The following is a 13,534-nucleotide window of genomic DNA, read 5'->3' as shown; positions in this document are numbered from 1 at the left end:
TCCTCTAACAGTGGCCAACACAAGAGCTTCTCTATGTGTTCCCGCCCTGGCCCATGTTGGGCAGGGTGCTAGACCGATTGGCAAAGCATCCGGGCCGGATAATCCTGGTGGGGCTGCCAGTGGAGCAGGGTCTGTTACATCAGGGTCCCGTGGTGATGGAGGATCCCTCCCCCTTTGGGCTTACGGCCTGGCTATTGAGCGGCAGCGTCTGAGGAAGAAGGACTTCTCAGACAAGGTCATCGCCACTATGCTGAGAGCGAGGAAGCGCTCTACTTTTACTGCTTACGCCAGGGTTTGGCGTACCTTTGCAGCGTGGCGAAGCAGGCTCATTTTCTTCATTCACTGCTCCAATTTCTTCAGTGTTGGCATTCCTGCAAGAAGGTCTGGAGAAAGGCCTGTCGCTCAGTTCCCTTTAAGTCCAGGTAGCGGCCCTGGCTTGCTTCAGGGGCCGCCTGAAGGGTGCTTCCCTGGCTTCGTAGCCAGATGTGGTGCGTTTTCTCAAGGGAGTTAAGCACCTGCGCCCTCCTCTGCACTCAATGGTGCCTGCGTGGAATTTTAACCTGGTGCTCAGAGCATTACAGAAGCCGCCTTTTGAACCCTTGTTGAGGGCATCTCTGAAAGACCTGACGTTGAAAGCAGTCTTTTTGGTGGCTATCACTTCAGCCAGAAGAGTTTCCGAGCTCCAGGCACTCTCATGTCGAGAGTCTTTTCTGCAGTTCTCTGAGGCAGGAGTGACTATTCGCACAGTGCCTTCCTTCCTGCCCAAGATTGTTTCTCGCTTCCATGTGAATCAGCAGCTCTGTCTCCCTTCCTTTCGTAGGGAGGACTACCCAGAGGAGTACTCTGCTCTTAAATATCTGGATGTGAGACGAGTCCTCATCAGATACTTGGAAGTGACCAATGATTTCCGGAAATCGGATCATCTGTTTGTCCTGTTGGCAGGTCCTCGTAAGGGTCTGCAGGCTGCTAAGCCTCCAGTGGCAAGATGGGTCAAGGAAGTCATTGCCGCGGCTTATGTGGCCGCGGGGAAGGTGCCGCCTATCCAGCTGAAGGCTCACCACTAGAGCTCAGGCGGCCTCGATGGCAGAGGCCGGGTCCGTCTCCTTGGAAGAGATATGCAAGGCGGCAACTTGGGCATCGGCCCATACATTCTCCAAGCATTACCGCTTGACTGTGGCGGCACGGGCGGAGGCCCGGTGTGGAGCTTCAGTGTTGAGTTCAGGGATTCCTATGTCCCGCCCTGGGTGAGTACTGCTTCGGTACATCCCACCAGTCTATGGATTGATCAGCTTGATGATATGGAAGGTAAAATTATCTATAATCATACCTGATAATTTTCTTTCCATTAATCATAGCTGATCAATCCATAGCCCCTCCCAGATATCTGTATGGTTTCTATTCTGGTTGCATTTCAGGTTCAAGTTTAGTCTTCAGTTACTTCAGGAAGACTTCGGGTTCAAGTTTTTTCACTTGGATTCTTCAAGAGTTGAGACGAGTTTGTGTTACAGTGAGCTGCTGCATTCCTCTCCCCTCCGTTTTATGGGGCTGGATTGAGACATAAATTCTGCCGGCACTCCCTCCCGCTTCGTGCGGTTGTAGGGCAGTTTTGTACCCTTCCCGCTTCGGCGGTGCTAGGGTCAGTCAGCTCCTCCCGCGGTTGCGGTTGCAGGATAAGCCAGATCCCCCCGCATCGGCGGGTGTGGTGTCCCTCCCCCGCTCCACGGGGATGAGCTGGACGGATTCCCCTCCCCCACTTGTGTGGGGATGAGCTGGGTTAATTCCCCTCCCCCACTTGTGTGGGGATGAGCTGGGTTAATTCCCCTCCCCCGTTTCGGCGGTGGTGAGCTGGGCAGAGTGTCCCTTTGTGGGTGTAATTCTCTAAGTGCTGAGTCCTGCAGATGGAGCTTTGATATCGACATACTGAGGAGTTTCCGGCAGCACATGACCACATATAGGGAGGCAAAAGTTTGCTCTCTATCTCCACCTGCTGGTAGATGGACACAACCCACCAGTCTATGGATTGATCAGCTATGATTAATGGAAAGAAAATTATCAGGTATGATTATACATAATTTTACCTTATTGCAATTCGGGAAGTGAAGAACAAGGAAGTCTCTAGAAGATTTAGATGTGTTATGTACTGGCAATTCAATACGGGGAAAATGGGTACTATAAAATTGCATGGGAGTACACATATATAAAACAAAGTCGTGTGGGTGTTCCAAGAAGCATAGTCTGGATGGAGCAGTGGCAAAGTGTGGTGTAAATGTGTATTTTAAAATAAATATATACTTGCACCTGCTTTGGAGCAGGTATGAGCTGTTGGGATAGTTCTGGGTCCATTTTATAAAGTTAAATAAGCACCTATGTTGTCTTTTATAAAATGCCACTACAATGGCTGTACTATTGGGAAATCGTGTACACAAGTAATCTTCTTCAGTAGTGATTTCCCTATATAATCAAATATACCACAGACCTCAGCAGTGCACCTCATCACCCATAAGCCAGAAGTCTACAGAAGCTTTAAGATGCTGGCAACAAGAGAGGCCAATTGAGCAAAACATAATCCCGAAACAATTAGTACTCTGGTAACAGTCTGCAAATAACAAAACACAAACCAGAGACTTTAAACGTGGATACAAGAATAAAGGTAGAAACTTGACCCCACATCAAATCACATCTTATGTAAACAAACACTTGTTTGTATTATTTTTGGAGGGTTCTCAGAGTATTAAGACCCAAGACGAGACTATATACATGTTTCTTAAAGTCTCTAAGGGTGGCTGAGCATCTCAATCATTGAACCTCTCCGTGGTTTTTTTTTGTATATACCAATGCTCTAATCACATAAAAGAGAATAACTCAAACAAAGTGTTTAAAAACAATATTGAAGATGTGAGTATCAAACTAGTACCTCTTGTTCCACAAGCCCTCAATAAAGACTAAAAGAAATTGACCCAATAATGATCTTTAAGGCTTGATAATACACAACAAGAGGCACATCGTTTTCTGTCGATTGACTCTCCTTGGAGCTGTTGAATAGATAATGTCTTTTATATATTGCGCTTCCCACTAAGGCGTGGGGCCGTCGTAGTGTCTTCACATAAAGGCTTCACGGCGTCTCTTACAACAAGTGGGAGCTAACCGTCCACCTCTCTTCAAGCTCCTCCCTTCAAGCTGTATTTTCCATTTTTTTTTTGATAGCCTTGATAGACTGTTTCGCTAACACACTGTACGTCAGCTGTCAATAGAACTTTCATCTATAAGATGAGTAATTTTTATATTTATTGGAAATGAATATGTTTGTTACAAAGTGAATTCTAAAACATGAGTAAGCAAGATAGTACTTAATCGGCAAAAAAGATACGTTTTATGTAAAAACTTTCATTTGATTCACTGGGTCAATGAGGAGGTGGGTGCGTGAAATTCATTAAAGAGTTATGGTTGCTGAAGTCCGTGGTTTGTTTGATTATATAGGGAAATCACATTTTTGGAAATTCTTATAGGTGCCTCGTTGTAAAATTGCATGATGGGTGTCACTTTTCCATGTTGACTGTGACTCCTTCTTCCTGAGAGCTTATAGTTTTGTTTTGTTTTTTATTTGTACCCCGTGCTTTCCCACTCATGGCAGGCTCAATGCGGCTTACATGGGGCAATGGAGGGTTAAGTGACTTGTCCAGAGTCACAGGGAGCTGCCTGCGCTTGCAGTGGGAATCGAACCCAGTTCCCCAGGACCAACGTCCACCACTCTAACCACTAGGCCACTCCTCCACTGTTGCCTTTGCTGCATTATTTCCCAGTTCTGGGCAGCTCGAGCACAGAAGCTGGGCGTGGGAATTGAACCTGGGTCTCTAGCATGGTAACCTGGGGCATTGCTGCTAAGACGTTGGGACTGAACCTGTTGTTTTTATTGTAGTTGATGTTGACCCTAAAGCAGTCATGTATATGAACTGCTTTTCTTGTTAAGGAAATGAAGACTTAGTACAGAAGAATATGCTAGTTTGGGGAAGCAAATTACATAAGTACATAAGCACTGCCACGCTGGGAGAAGACCAAAGGTCCATCAAGCCCAGCACTCTGTCTCCGACAGTGGCCAATCCAGGCCCCAAGAACCTGGCAAAAACCCCAAATTTAATAACGATCAATGGACTTTTCCTTCAGGAATCTGTCCAGACCCCCTTGAAACTCAGCAAGGCCAGCTGCCGTCACTACCTTCTCCAGCAATGAGTTCCAGAGTCTAACCACGCGCTGAGTAAAGAAAAACTTTCTCCAATTTGTTTTAAACCTACCACATTCTAATTTCATCTTGTGCCCCCTAGTTCTATTATTGTTAGAAAGCGTAAACAAATGCTTCACATCTGTCCGCTCTACCCCACTCAAAATTTTGTAGACCTCTATCATATCACCCCTCAGCTGCCTTTTCTCCAGGCTAAAGAGTCCTAGCCTTCTTAACCTCTCCTCATAAGGTAGTTGTCCCATCCCTTTTATCATTTTCGTTGCCCTTCTCTGCACCTTCTCCAATTCCTTTATATCTTTTTTGAGATGAGGCGACCAGAACTGAACACGATACTCCAGATGCGGTCGCACCATGGAGCGATATAACGGCATTACGTTAAATAAGCCAATACATCTGTATTGAGCTTTCTGCTTCTGATGTGCCTAAAAAAGTTGTTACTGTGAGTTTTAGCCTCTGCGACAAGTTTCTTTTCATATTCTGTTTTAGCCTTCTTTATTAATGGCTTTGCATCTGACTTGCCAGTGCTTATGCTGCTTCTTATTTTCTTCCTATTGCTCCTTTATGAGTTTAAATAATTACTTAAAGAAAATTAGAGATTGGTCGCTTTCCCATCATCTTAAGTTTAGCACTGATTAAAAAAAAATATGTTCTTTGGTTTAGTTTAAACTTTATGGAAATCCCCAATTGTGTTCCAAATGGTAATTGAGCTGTTGGAGAAGACTTCAGAAGTATTGAGGATGGTATTGGACTCATCTTTAAGCATGGAACACCAGATTAATAATTTAGCAAAAAAAAAAAAAAACGTTTTGAAACTTAAACAATTGCATTTTAGTTCATTCAAACTCTTCTTACAGATCATTTTAAAGTGCTCAGTTGTTAGTTTTGTTGCTGCTGAACTATTGTAATTCTCTTAGGTATTACGTCAAAATTAATGAAGAGAATCCAATTGATTTAAAATACAGCTGCTTGTTTTAATATTTCAAAAGATTAAATTCAACCATATGGTCACCTTTGTTGGTCAAGCTTCATTGTTACCTGAGGGCTTGGGTTATGGTTTAAGATCTGCTGTGTGGTTTTTAAATTTTTAGAAGGTTATTCTCCGGAGAGCGTACCTCTTCTGTTGCGGTTATTAGGATGCATTCCTGAGGGTGGGAATAGGTAGAGTAGAACATATATCTGTGTTGATTCTTCTAGGCATATACATGTACAGAGTAATTTCTACCTCAGAGCAGGTATAACTTTGTGTGGGAGCTTTAGGTAGGCTATATTTAAAAAAAGCACCATAAGTATAAAAATATTGATGCATCCATTTGCCTTCACTGCCTAGATAACCTGTCATAAAATTAGTGTCTCTATGTATAAAAAGCATTTATTTTCTAGATTATTTCAATGTATCCCTTTAATGGTTATTTTTTCATTCCTACTAGATTTGCACATTTAAGGTAGCACTGCTGGTTCACTGATACTCAAAATGTTTGTTAAATTATCCTCATTGTCTGATAGTTCACAAGCTGTCATTTTGTCGCCATACTTATTTGCAGAATCTTATGTTATACTTGTCCTAGTTTCTAGGTACCTCTTCTTCCATTTTGGCCTCTATCTATAGTAAGACCTGCCAACCAGTGTTGGCTCCATAGTGGTTTAGTGGTGATAGACAGTTGTCTACTCTAACACCACTGAAGCTGTTTCTTTTCACATTAAATTGTGCCATGTTTGTCCACAGCATTGCTCAACTTCAATGATTTTGTAACACTTAATGAACTGCTTCTGCATGAGATGGAAATAACTCTTTAGACCTCATATTTTACATGTCTTTTTGATTTGGGTGAGCAGCTTGTATAGTAAGAGTTTTCATGATGCTGATGTTTTACTTTTGTTTGTTTTACAGCGAAAATGGGCTGGACTCTCCATTGGACAAGATGTAGAAGGTAAGCTGATAATCTTAGCAGTTCTAACTTAAAATCTAAAGTGATAGTGCTGGTGTGGGAAGTTGTACCCAAGGTTTAGTTAGCATGTTATGCTACCACAGAAGGATGCTATTCAGATCATGAGTTTTGCTTGCATACCTTATCCTCTGGCTAGATATGGCCACTTGCAAACCTTAGCTGGTAGGAGGTGGTTGGCTTGGCTTCAGTCAGTCTTGGGGAAAATATTTTGTTCTCCAAGGACAAGCAGGCCTTCCGTATTCTCACAGCTGGGTGATGTCTTCTGATGGAGCCTGTTGTGGATGTTGGCTAGCAGGATTATTGTAGAACTTTCTAGTAGTGTCCCACTGTGCATGTGTTGGTGCCTTCCTGCCTGACATGCAAGTCCGGGTCTCTCCATCTTCGCTTTTACATAGAGCAAGGAGGACATGTCATCATGCTTCCAGTGTGGGTATTTTTTGTCCCTTTTGGTTATTATTTTCCTTACTTCTAATTTTATTCTTTTCCCTTTTATTTTTTATACTGTTTTTGGCTCTTAGTTTTCTTACCTTTTTTCGCAGGTTGCTAGGCCCTTTGAAGTCCGGAGCACAGACTTCAATTTGAATGCTGTCCCTTTTTATTGCTCATAATCGAGGAGTTTAATTTAGCCATAATTCTTTTCTCGATGTTTGGGAAGACTCCCAGTGGCTTTGAAAGGTGCGCCCCATGTAATGGGGTGATTTCTGTGATGGACCTGCACAATTGGTGCATTGAGTGCTTTGGGCCTAACCTTGAGCCTAACTCTTGTTTTCTCTGTTTGTAAATGCAGTTGAGGAGACAGAGGGCATGGAAAGTTCAACAGGAGAGACTTTTTGGCTCCTCAAAGGCTGATAGATTGACATCTGCACCGGAAACATTAACCTTGATGGCTGCACCATCATTGAGAAAATCTCCACTTGTCTTGATGTCGGGTTCTGAAAGTAGGCCCTGGGACTAGTTTGCTTTGGATCCGACACTAAGGACGCATACAGGTTTAACAACGTCCTTGTTGGCACTAAAGGATTGCAATGCAGAGCATCAGGGAAAGCCTAAGAAGCATAAGCATCGGTCCTCGTTGATGCATGGAGCTAAGTGCTCCGGGGCATTAGCAGTGCCGGTACCTGAGAATCGCCAACACCGGGAGGAGCACTCCCCCGCTTTGGAAGAGATGCCTGTATGCAAGTCTCTCAGAGCAGCCAGAGCCCCCTTCCAGTTCGGCACCGATGCCTTCTCAGGCTGCCTCTCTTCCAGCTTGCCCGCCTTTGCCAATGCTTACTTTTGTTGAGTGGTTCCAAGCCACTCTCAGGGAGGAGCTGGCACAGATGCTACAGTTGCAATCTGCTCAGGCATCAAGAGCACTTGCACCAACCGCGATTGAGCCCCAGATTGTTCCTGAGGCTCAATCCATGCATGTGGGGAGATCCGCAGTACCGCTTTCGATGTCGGGGGTGGAAGCTTCCATGGAGTCTGAGGGTAGGGCTGTACTTTAGCACTCATTGGGGTGTGGACGTAGTTCTGCTGAGCCAAGACAGGCACAGACTTGCTCAGTCCAACCAGACTGCTCATGGGACTTGGAAGAAGACCCCCTTTATTTCTCGGAGGAGTTTTATGGGGTACCTTCTGATTCCTCCCCAGCTCAAGAGAGACATACGTCTCCACCTGAGGGCCTCTTTCACTGGTTTTGTTTGAGGGACTTGTGCTCGTGCTTCGTGTGGGAAGGCACAAACGCATGTGAGGTGGGACACTACTAGAAAGTTTGACAATAATCTTGTTCTCGGCTCTGCTGGATGGTGTCACCCAACTGTGAGAATACTTGGCCTGCTGTCCTCGGAAAACATCTGCTATAGGTGAGTAGCTTTGCTTTACAGGTTTGAGGTGTAGGCACAAAACCTATAACCTTCTGCAGGCTACTGGACTTCCTTTTATTTGGCATTTCTGTGGAGGAATCTAATGAATGGAGTTAGGGTCAAATGAAGTCAATAATTGTCCATAAAGTTTTTTTTTGATACAGTCATGGCTGGATTTCCCATTAGATCCAGTAGACATATGCCTACAGGCCATGCGAGTAGCCAGATATCAGATCTTGGAGGGGCCTGAGCACAGAGTTGAGGGGAAGGGGCACAAAATTGTGCTGTGCTGTGGAGGTGCTCTTCACCCCCTCCCCGTGACTCCCACATACCTGAACTGGCCCTGCCCTGCCAAGCGGAAGTGATTCTCCATCCACAACTTGCATGTTCCCTTGGCATTGGTGGCCACACCTGTTTCGGACCTCCCCATTGCATGCTTAGTTTCCATGAAACTGAGCATGTGTGGAAGGGGGGGGGGGGGGGAGGGCCTCTCCTGCACATGCTCAGTTTTGAGAATATTTAGAGCCCGCAGGTGGGGGAGCACTTCTGCTGGTGGGGCTTGGGGACCCAATCCAACCAGGGGCCCAAGCCCCCAAGGTCCTCTGTAGCTACGCCCCTGCTACAGGCAGCTGTGCCACACAAAGTGCTGTTGGTTAAAAGCAGGTAGGTAAGCTGTTGTAAAATTATAAATATATTTGACATTAATGTTAAATGAGGATTCATGGTAACTTTGGGTGCCCTGTGGTTTACATATTATATCAGCATGATCATTTTCTTTCGCCTTTGGTCTGATAGCAGAAAAAAAGCAGGGCTGCTTATCTGCATCTGACGTCTTTGCCGGGTTCAGTCTGTAATCTGACCCATCTGAGATGTAAATCCAGCCCTAGATTTAATTGTTGTATTTAAAAAATATATTTGTGATTGTTTATAGAATTCTAAGAAGTGGATGGGAGGGAGAGATGAAAGGACTCTAGTCTAGTCTTCAAGAGAGCAAACTGTAAAAATTCATTCCCCCTCAGTTTTATCACATTAGATATTGATATGTTGAATTTCAGCAGATAAAGACAATTTAGACACTCAAGGCTTAATACGCAGTAAGTGATGTACTGGAGTGCTGCATTATGCTTTAGCACACAGCATTCTAACATGTGCTAAAAAAAAAAAAGCAAAAATCTTTTACTTCTCATGCAATAAAAGAGTAGCCTAATGGTTAGTGCAGTGGCCTGAATACCAGGGGAACTAGATTCAGTTCCCACTGCTGCTCTTTGTAACTCTGGGCAAGTCACTTAACCCTCCATCACCTCATGTGCAAAATAAGTACCTGTATATGGATTATGTATATTGATTTGATTGTAACCACAGAAAGGTGGTATATCAAATCCCACCCCATTTCCCTTTCCCTAAACTAATGGCATACAACCTTACCTCTGTTAAAAAGTGTGCACCATCAGAAAGAAAAAAAACAAAACACAGTGCATACCATTGTTCAAATATATGGCCATCAAGAATAAAATGCTCTGTCCCCTACCCTTCACGATTTCCCTGGTTATCCCTGGGCCCCAGACTTACCCTAGACTCCATCCACTGATCCCCCATCCACTGATTCCCCCCCCCCCCCATCAATACTTCCGTTCACCAACCTCAAACAAATAGTACCTGGTGGTCCAAGTGAACCGCCTCCCCCTACTCCCCCCCTACAAAACCTTTAAATGTTGGAAAATAGGAGCGGTCCAGTTGTTCCTCCTGCACTGTCATCATACAAAATGATGGTACTTGATAATAATGTACTCAATCTGCAAATATCCTTCTTCCCATAAAACAATGGAATGTAGACTGCTGGCTTTAAGACTTTTAGGAATATATTGGTACCTCTAGTGTTAGCGTGGTTTAGTAAAAAGGGCCCTTAGGTATTATGGTAGGATGATGAAAACAAATAATTTTATTTAACGGACAATGTATGCTATTAATTTCCATTTGGATGTTTAATCATCATTTAAAGCTCAGTAGTGAGAGAACTAAATTTCTCTTGGTTGGTCGTGGGGATAATGATTTGGAGTCTAGTCTCTTGATATTAAATGGAATAAACTATAAATTAGAATCATTAAAAATTTTAGGAATAACTGACTTTGGAGATTCAAGTAAACATACTTACTTATTAAAAAAAAACCCAAACTGGCCCATGAATAATTTACGACATATTCAGAAATATTTTGTCCCAGAGAAATTTAGACTATTAGTCCAAGCTTTAATTTTGACAAAAGTTGACTATTTCAATATCATATATTTGGGATGTACAAAACATCTAATCAGAAAATTACATACGATTCAGAATACAGCCCTTAGACCTATCTGTGGTTTAAAAAAATTTGACAGTTTCCCCTCATTATGCTCAGCTCCACTGATTACCAGTGGAAGTTCGGATAAGTTTTTTTTTTTTAATTCTTTATTTATCATTTTTACAAGCATTATATCTTGAATAGGAAAAACAGTTCAGAAAAATTTTAAAAGGAAAGCTTACATTTAAGCAAAATAAAGAAAAAATTGTACTCCTTGTATTAGACCACCAGATGGGTGCGAAAGAGCCGTTGCAAACTTAGGAGATAAGATTCATACATGTCAGAATATAGAAGGAAAGCATAGCATTATATCCACTCAAAAATTTTTTCCAATCTTTATAACCCAACGTTCAAGGCCTATCAAGTTGTTGATCCCAACATGCACTAGAGCAACTTTTTCTATTCAATAAATGTCTTTAAATGTTCAGGGTTAAAGAAAACATATTTAACACCTAAGTATTTTATATTGCATTTGCAAGGATAGTTCAAATTAAATGAAGCACCCAAAGCCAAAGTAGCAGTTCGTAATGCAAGAAAATCTTTTCTCCTTGCTTGGGTTTGTTTGGTAACGTCTGGGAAAACCCAAATTTTGCCTCCATAAAATGGAACTTGTAAATTCTTCAAAGCCATTTTCCTCACAGATTCCAAATCTTGTTGAAAAATAAACGAAACTAATAATGTTTGTCGCTCCGTTGTTGCTGATCAGGAAGTTTCGAGTAATTCTGATACATTCAAATCATCTTGAAGTTGCGGAAGATTTTGTAAATCTTCTTTAGTTGTTTTTGTAGGTAAATAATAAATTTTATTCAATGGTGGTATATTTTCAGGGGAAAATTTTAAATTCTCATGTTAAATATCTTTTGAATATCTCCAAAGGGGTATAAATTGGTGTCCGTGGAAAATTTAACAAGCGAAGGTTTAATTTCCTATTATAGTTTTCAAAGTATTCCAATTTGCTATGTATCATAGTATTATCCTTTATCAGTTTTACTGGTTTCTTTCAGCTTAATGTTCTCGTCAGACAAATGATTTATCTTTTCAGTAACTTCATTTTTCATAGTAGTAAATGCTAATGATAAATTTTGAACATTACTCACAAGTGAATCAATTTTGCTAGTTGAGACCACCACAGTTTGAAGAAACTCCCAAATAGCCTCAAGCGTTATCGTCGCAGAAGAGACCTTAGAACTTCCCGGCCTCTCCGCCATAACGGCGATTGTCTTAGCCTCCGTTGGAAGGAGGTCCTCGGCTGACGATTTGAGTTCGGGACCCAGATGCATTGCCCCTCCGCCATCCTCACGGATAAGGGGTCCACCCCTACTTTCGAACTCTGCCGGCTGCGGCGGTGGGAAGAGCGTCGGAGGGGACAACGATGTGTCCTGTCCTAAGAGCTCGACCTCTCCTTGTGCCGTAAGCTCAGCAGAAACTCCGACCGCTAACACAGTGGATCTAGCGAGAAAGCTGTCCAGGGTTTGTTGGGTAGGTGTTGAAGTTAGTGCCGGCTGGGTCCCGGTTCTAACAGAACCTTTCCGCTTCGTATGAGGCATTTCAAGGTAAAATGTTTAGGAAAATAATTTCAGGAAAAACGAAGAGAAAAGGAAAAAAAAAACCAACTTCTTCCGCGCAGTCATGCAGGGAGTGCTGTTAGTGCCGTCATCTTGCTCCGCCTCCTCCCCAGGTCCAAGTTCAGATAAGTTTTAAAGTCTGTCTTGTTTTTGAGTTGATCCAAGGTTTTGCGCCAATGTATTTATATCCTTTGATTACATTACTAACATTGACCTATAATACCAGGAACTATTTGCATTTATCTTTGCCCTCTTTTAAAGGATTGTTCTTTAAGAAAATGTTTTCAAATTCTTTTATCTGCCAGGCTCCAAAACTTTGGAATGCTTTGCCAGCTTCTGTTATTATCTTTATATATATATATATATATATATATATATATATATATATATTTTTTTTTTTTTAAATAAATTCCTTAAGGCAGTCCTTTTTAGGAAATTTATACTTTTAAATCAATGAGGGTTATTTATTATGTCATGACCAATGTTTCCTCTAAGGAGTGGCCTGGTGTGTGCAAATTATTTTTTTATGTGAGCAACAAGTTTTAAAACCAACAATTTTTGAGTGCCATTATTAGCAATGCATTTCTATATATTACACAAAAAACCCCATTTTTGTGGGCACCCATGTAAAATCTGTGAGCAATGCTTCTAAAACATACGAGCAATCGCTCATGCGCTCCGCATGAGCGATCATGAGGGATCATGGTCATGATTATTCAGTTTTTGTAAATTCCCAGTTATTGTACTGGTTCTTTGATACTGAAATCCACTCCAAACTATTTCTTGGTGTCAGCAGAATAGAAATCTTTGGTGATGTAATAAGTATCAGAGAGAGGTGATCAATTTGTACAGAATAACATAAATACACATATTTAGTTTTGATTGGGAATCATTATTTAGATAAATATTGCAGCAAACTAATGCATTTTTAATTCTTTCCTATTCTGTTCCACAGTGCTGTGGTGCCAAATCTGTCTGCACCAAGACCACTTAATGTGACTGCAATTCCATTTCTTCTTAAATAATTAAGGAGCTGTAAAAATTAAGCAGTACAGAGAGCATTAAAACATGCCAACTCCTGACGGGCGGGTTCCTGTTTATATTTTATTAAATAGAGTGGAGTGTCATGACCACAGAAACAGTGAGCCCTTGGACCACAGAAGGAGCTGCGGCAGACAATTCCCCTGGGCTGGCATAAGACAGGAACAAAGGCAGACAGGCCTAGGCAGGATGACAAGGCTAGGCACAACTAGACAAAGCAAGACAGACAAGACAAGAACCAGATCCAAGTGAGGCAAGGAAAAGCGGGGCAACAGGGCTAGTACTGGAATCCAGGCAGAACAAGGCAAGATACGGAACTGGGTTAAAACTGTGTCCAGACAAGGCAAAGCAAGGCAGAGCAAGAACTGAGTCTGGACACAACAAGAAGCAACACAAGACAGGGCAAGGCTAGACAGGACAACGACTGAATCCAGATAGGGCAAAGAAAGCAAGGCAGCAGGGCTAGAACTGGAACTCAGACAGGACAAGTCAAAACAGGAAACTAGGCTAAAACTGGGTCCAAACAGGCACGACAAGGGAAAGGTAAGAACTGGATCCAGATGGG

At 42.4% G+C, this 13,534-nt stretch overlaps 1 protein-coding gene across 2 annotated transcripts in view; it reads left to right on the top strand.

Annotated features, from left to right (window-relative positions):
- The window catches only part of NSF (N-ethylmaleimide sensitive factor, vesicle fusing ATPase), a 263,374-nt gene that overhangs the window by 68,118 nt on the left and 181,722 nt on the right, over window positions 1-13,534 (top strand). For both annotated transcript variants that reach the window (XM_030220802.1, XM_030220801.1), the window contains exon 4: window positions 6,126-6,165. In XM_030220802.1, the coding sequence (XP_030076662.1) occupies window positions 6,126-6,165 (40 nt within the window). The remainder of the gene's footprint in view (window positions 1-6,125; window positions 6,166-13,534) is intronic.

The sequence above is a fragment of the Microcaecilia unicolor genome, chromosome 12 (genome assembly GCF_901765095.1).
Source record: "Microcaecilia unicolor chromosome 12, aMicUni1.1, whole genome shotgun sequence".
NCBI classification, from domain to species: domain Eukaryota; kingdom Metazoa; phylum Chordata; class Amphibia; order Gymnophiona; family Siphonopidae; genus Microcaecilia; species Microcaecilia unicolor.
Note: the sequence above shows the minus strand (reverse complement) of the source record. Positions and strands in the feature narration are given on the sequence as shown.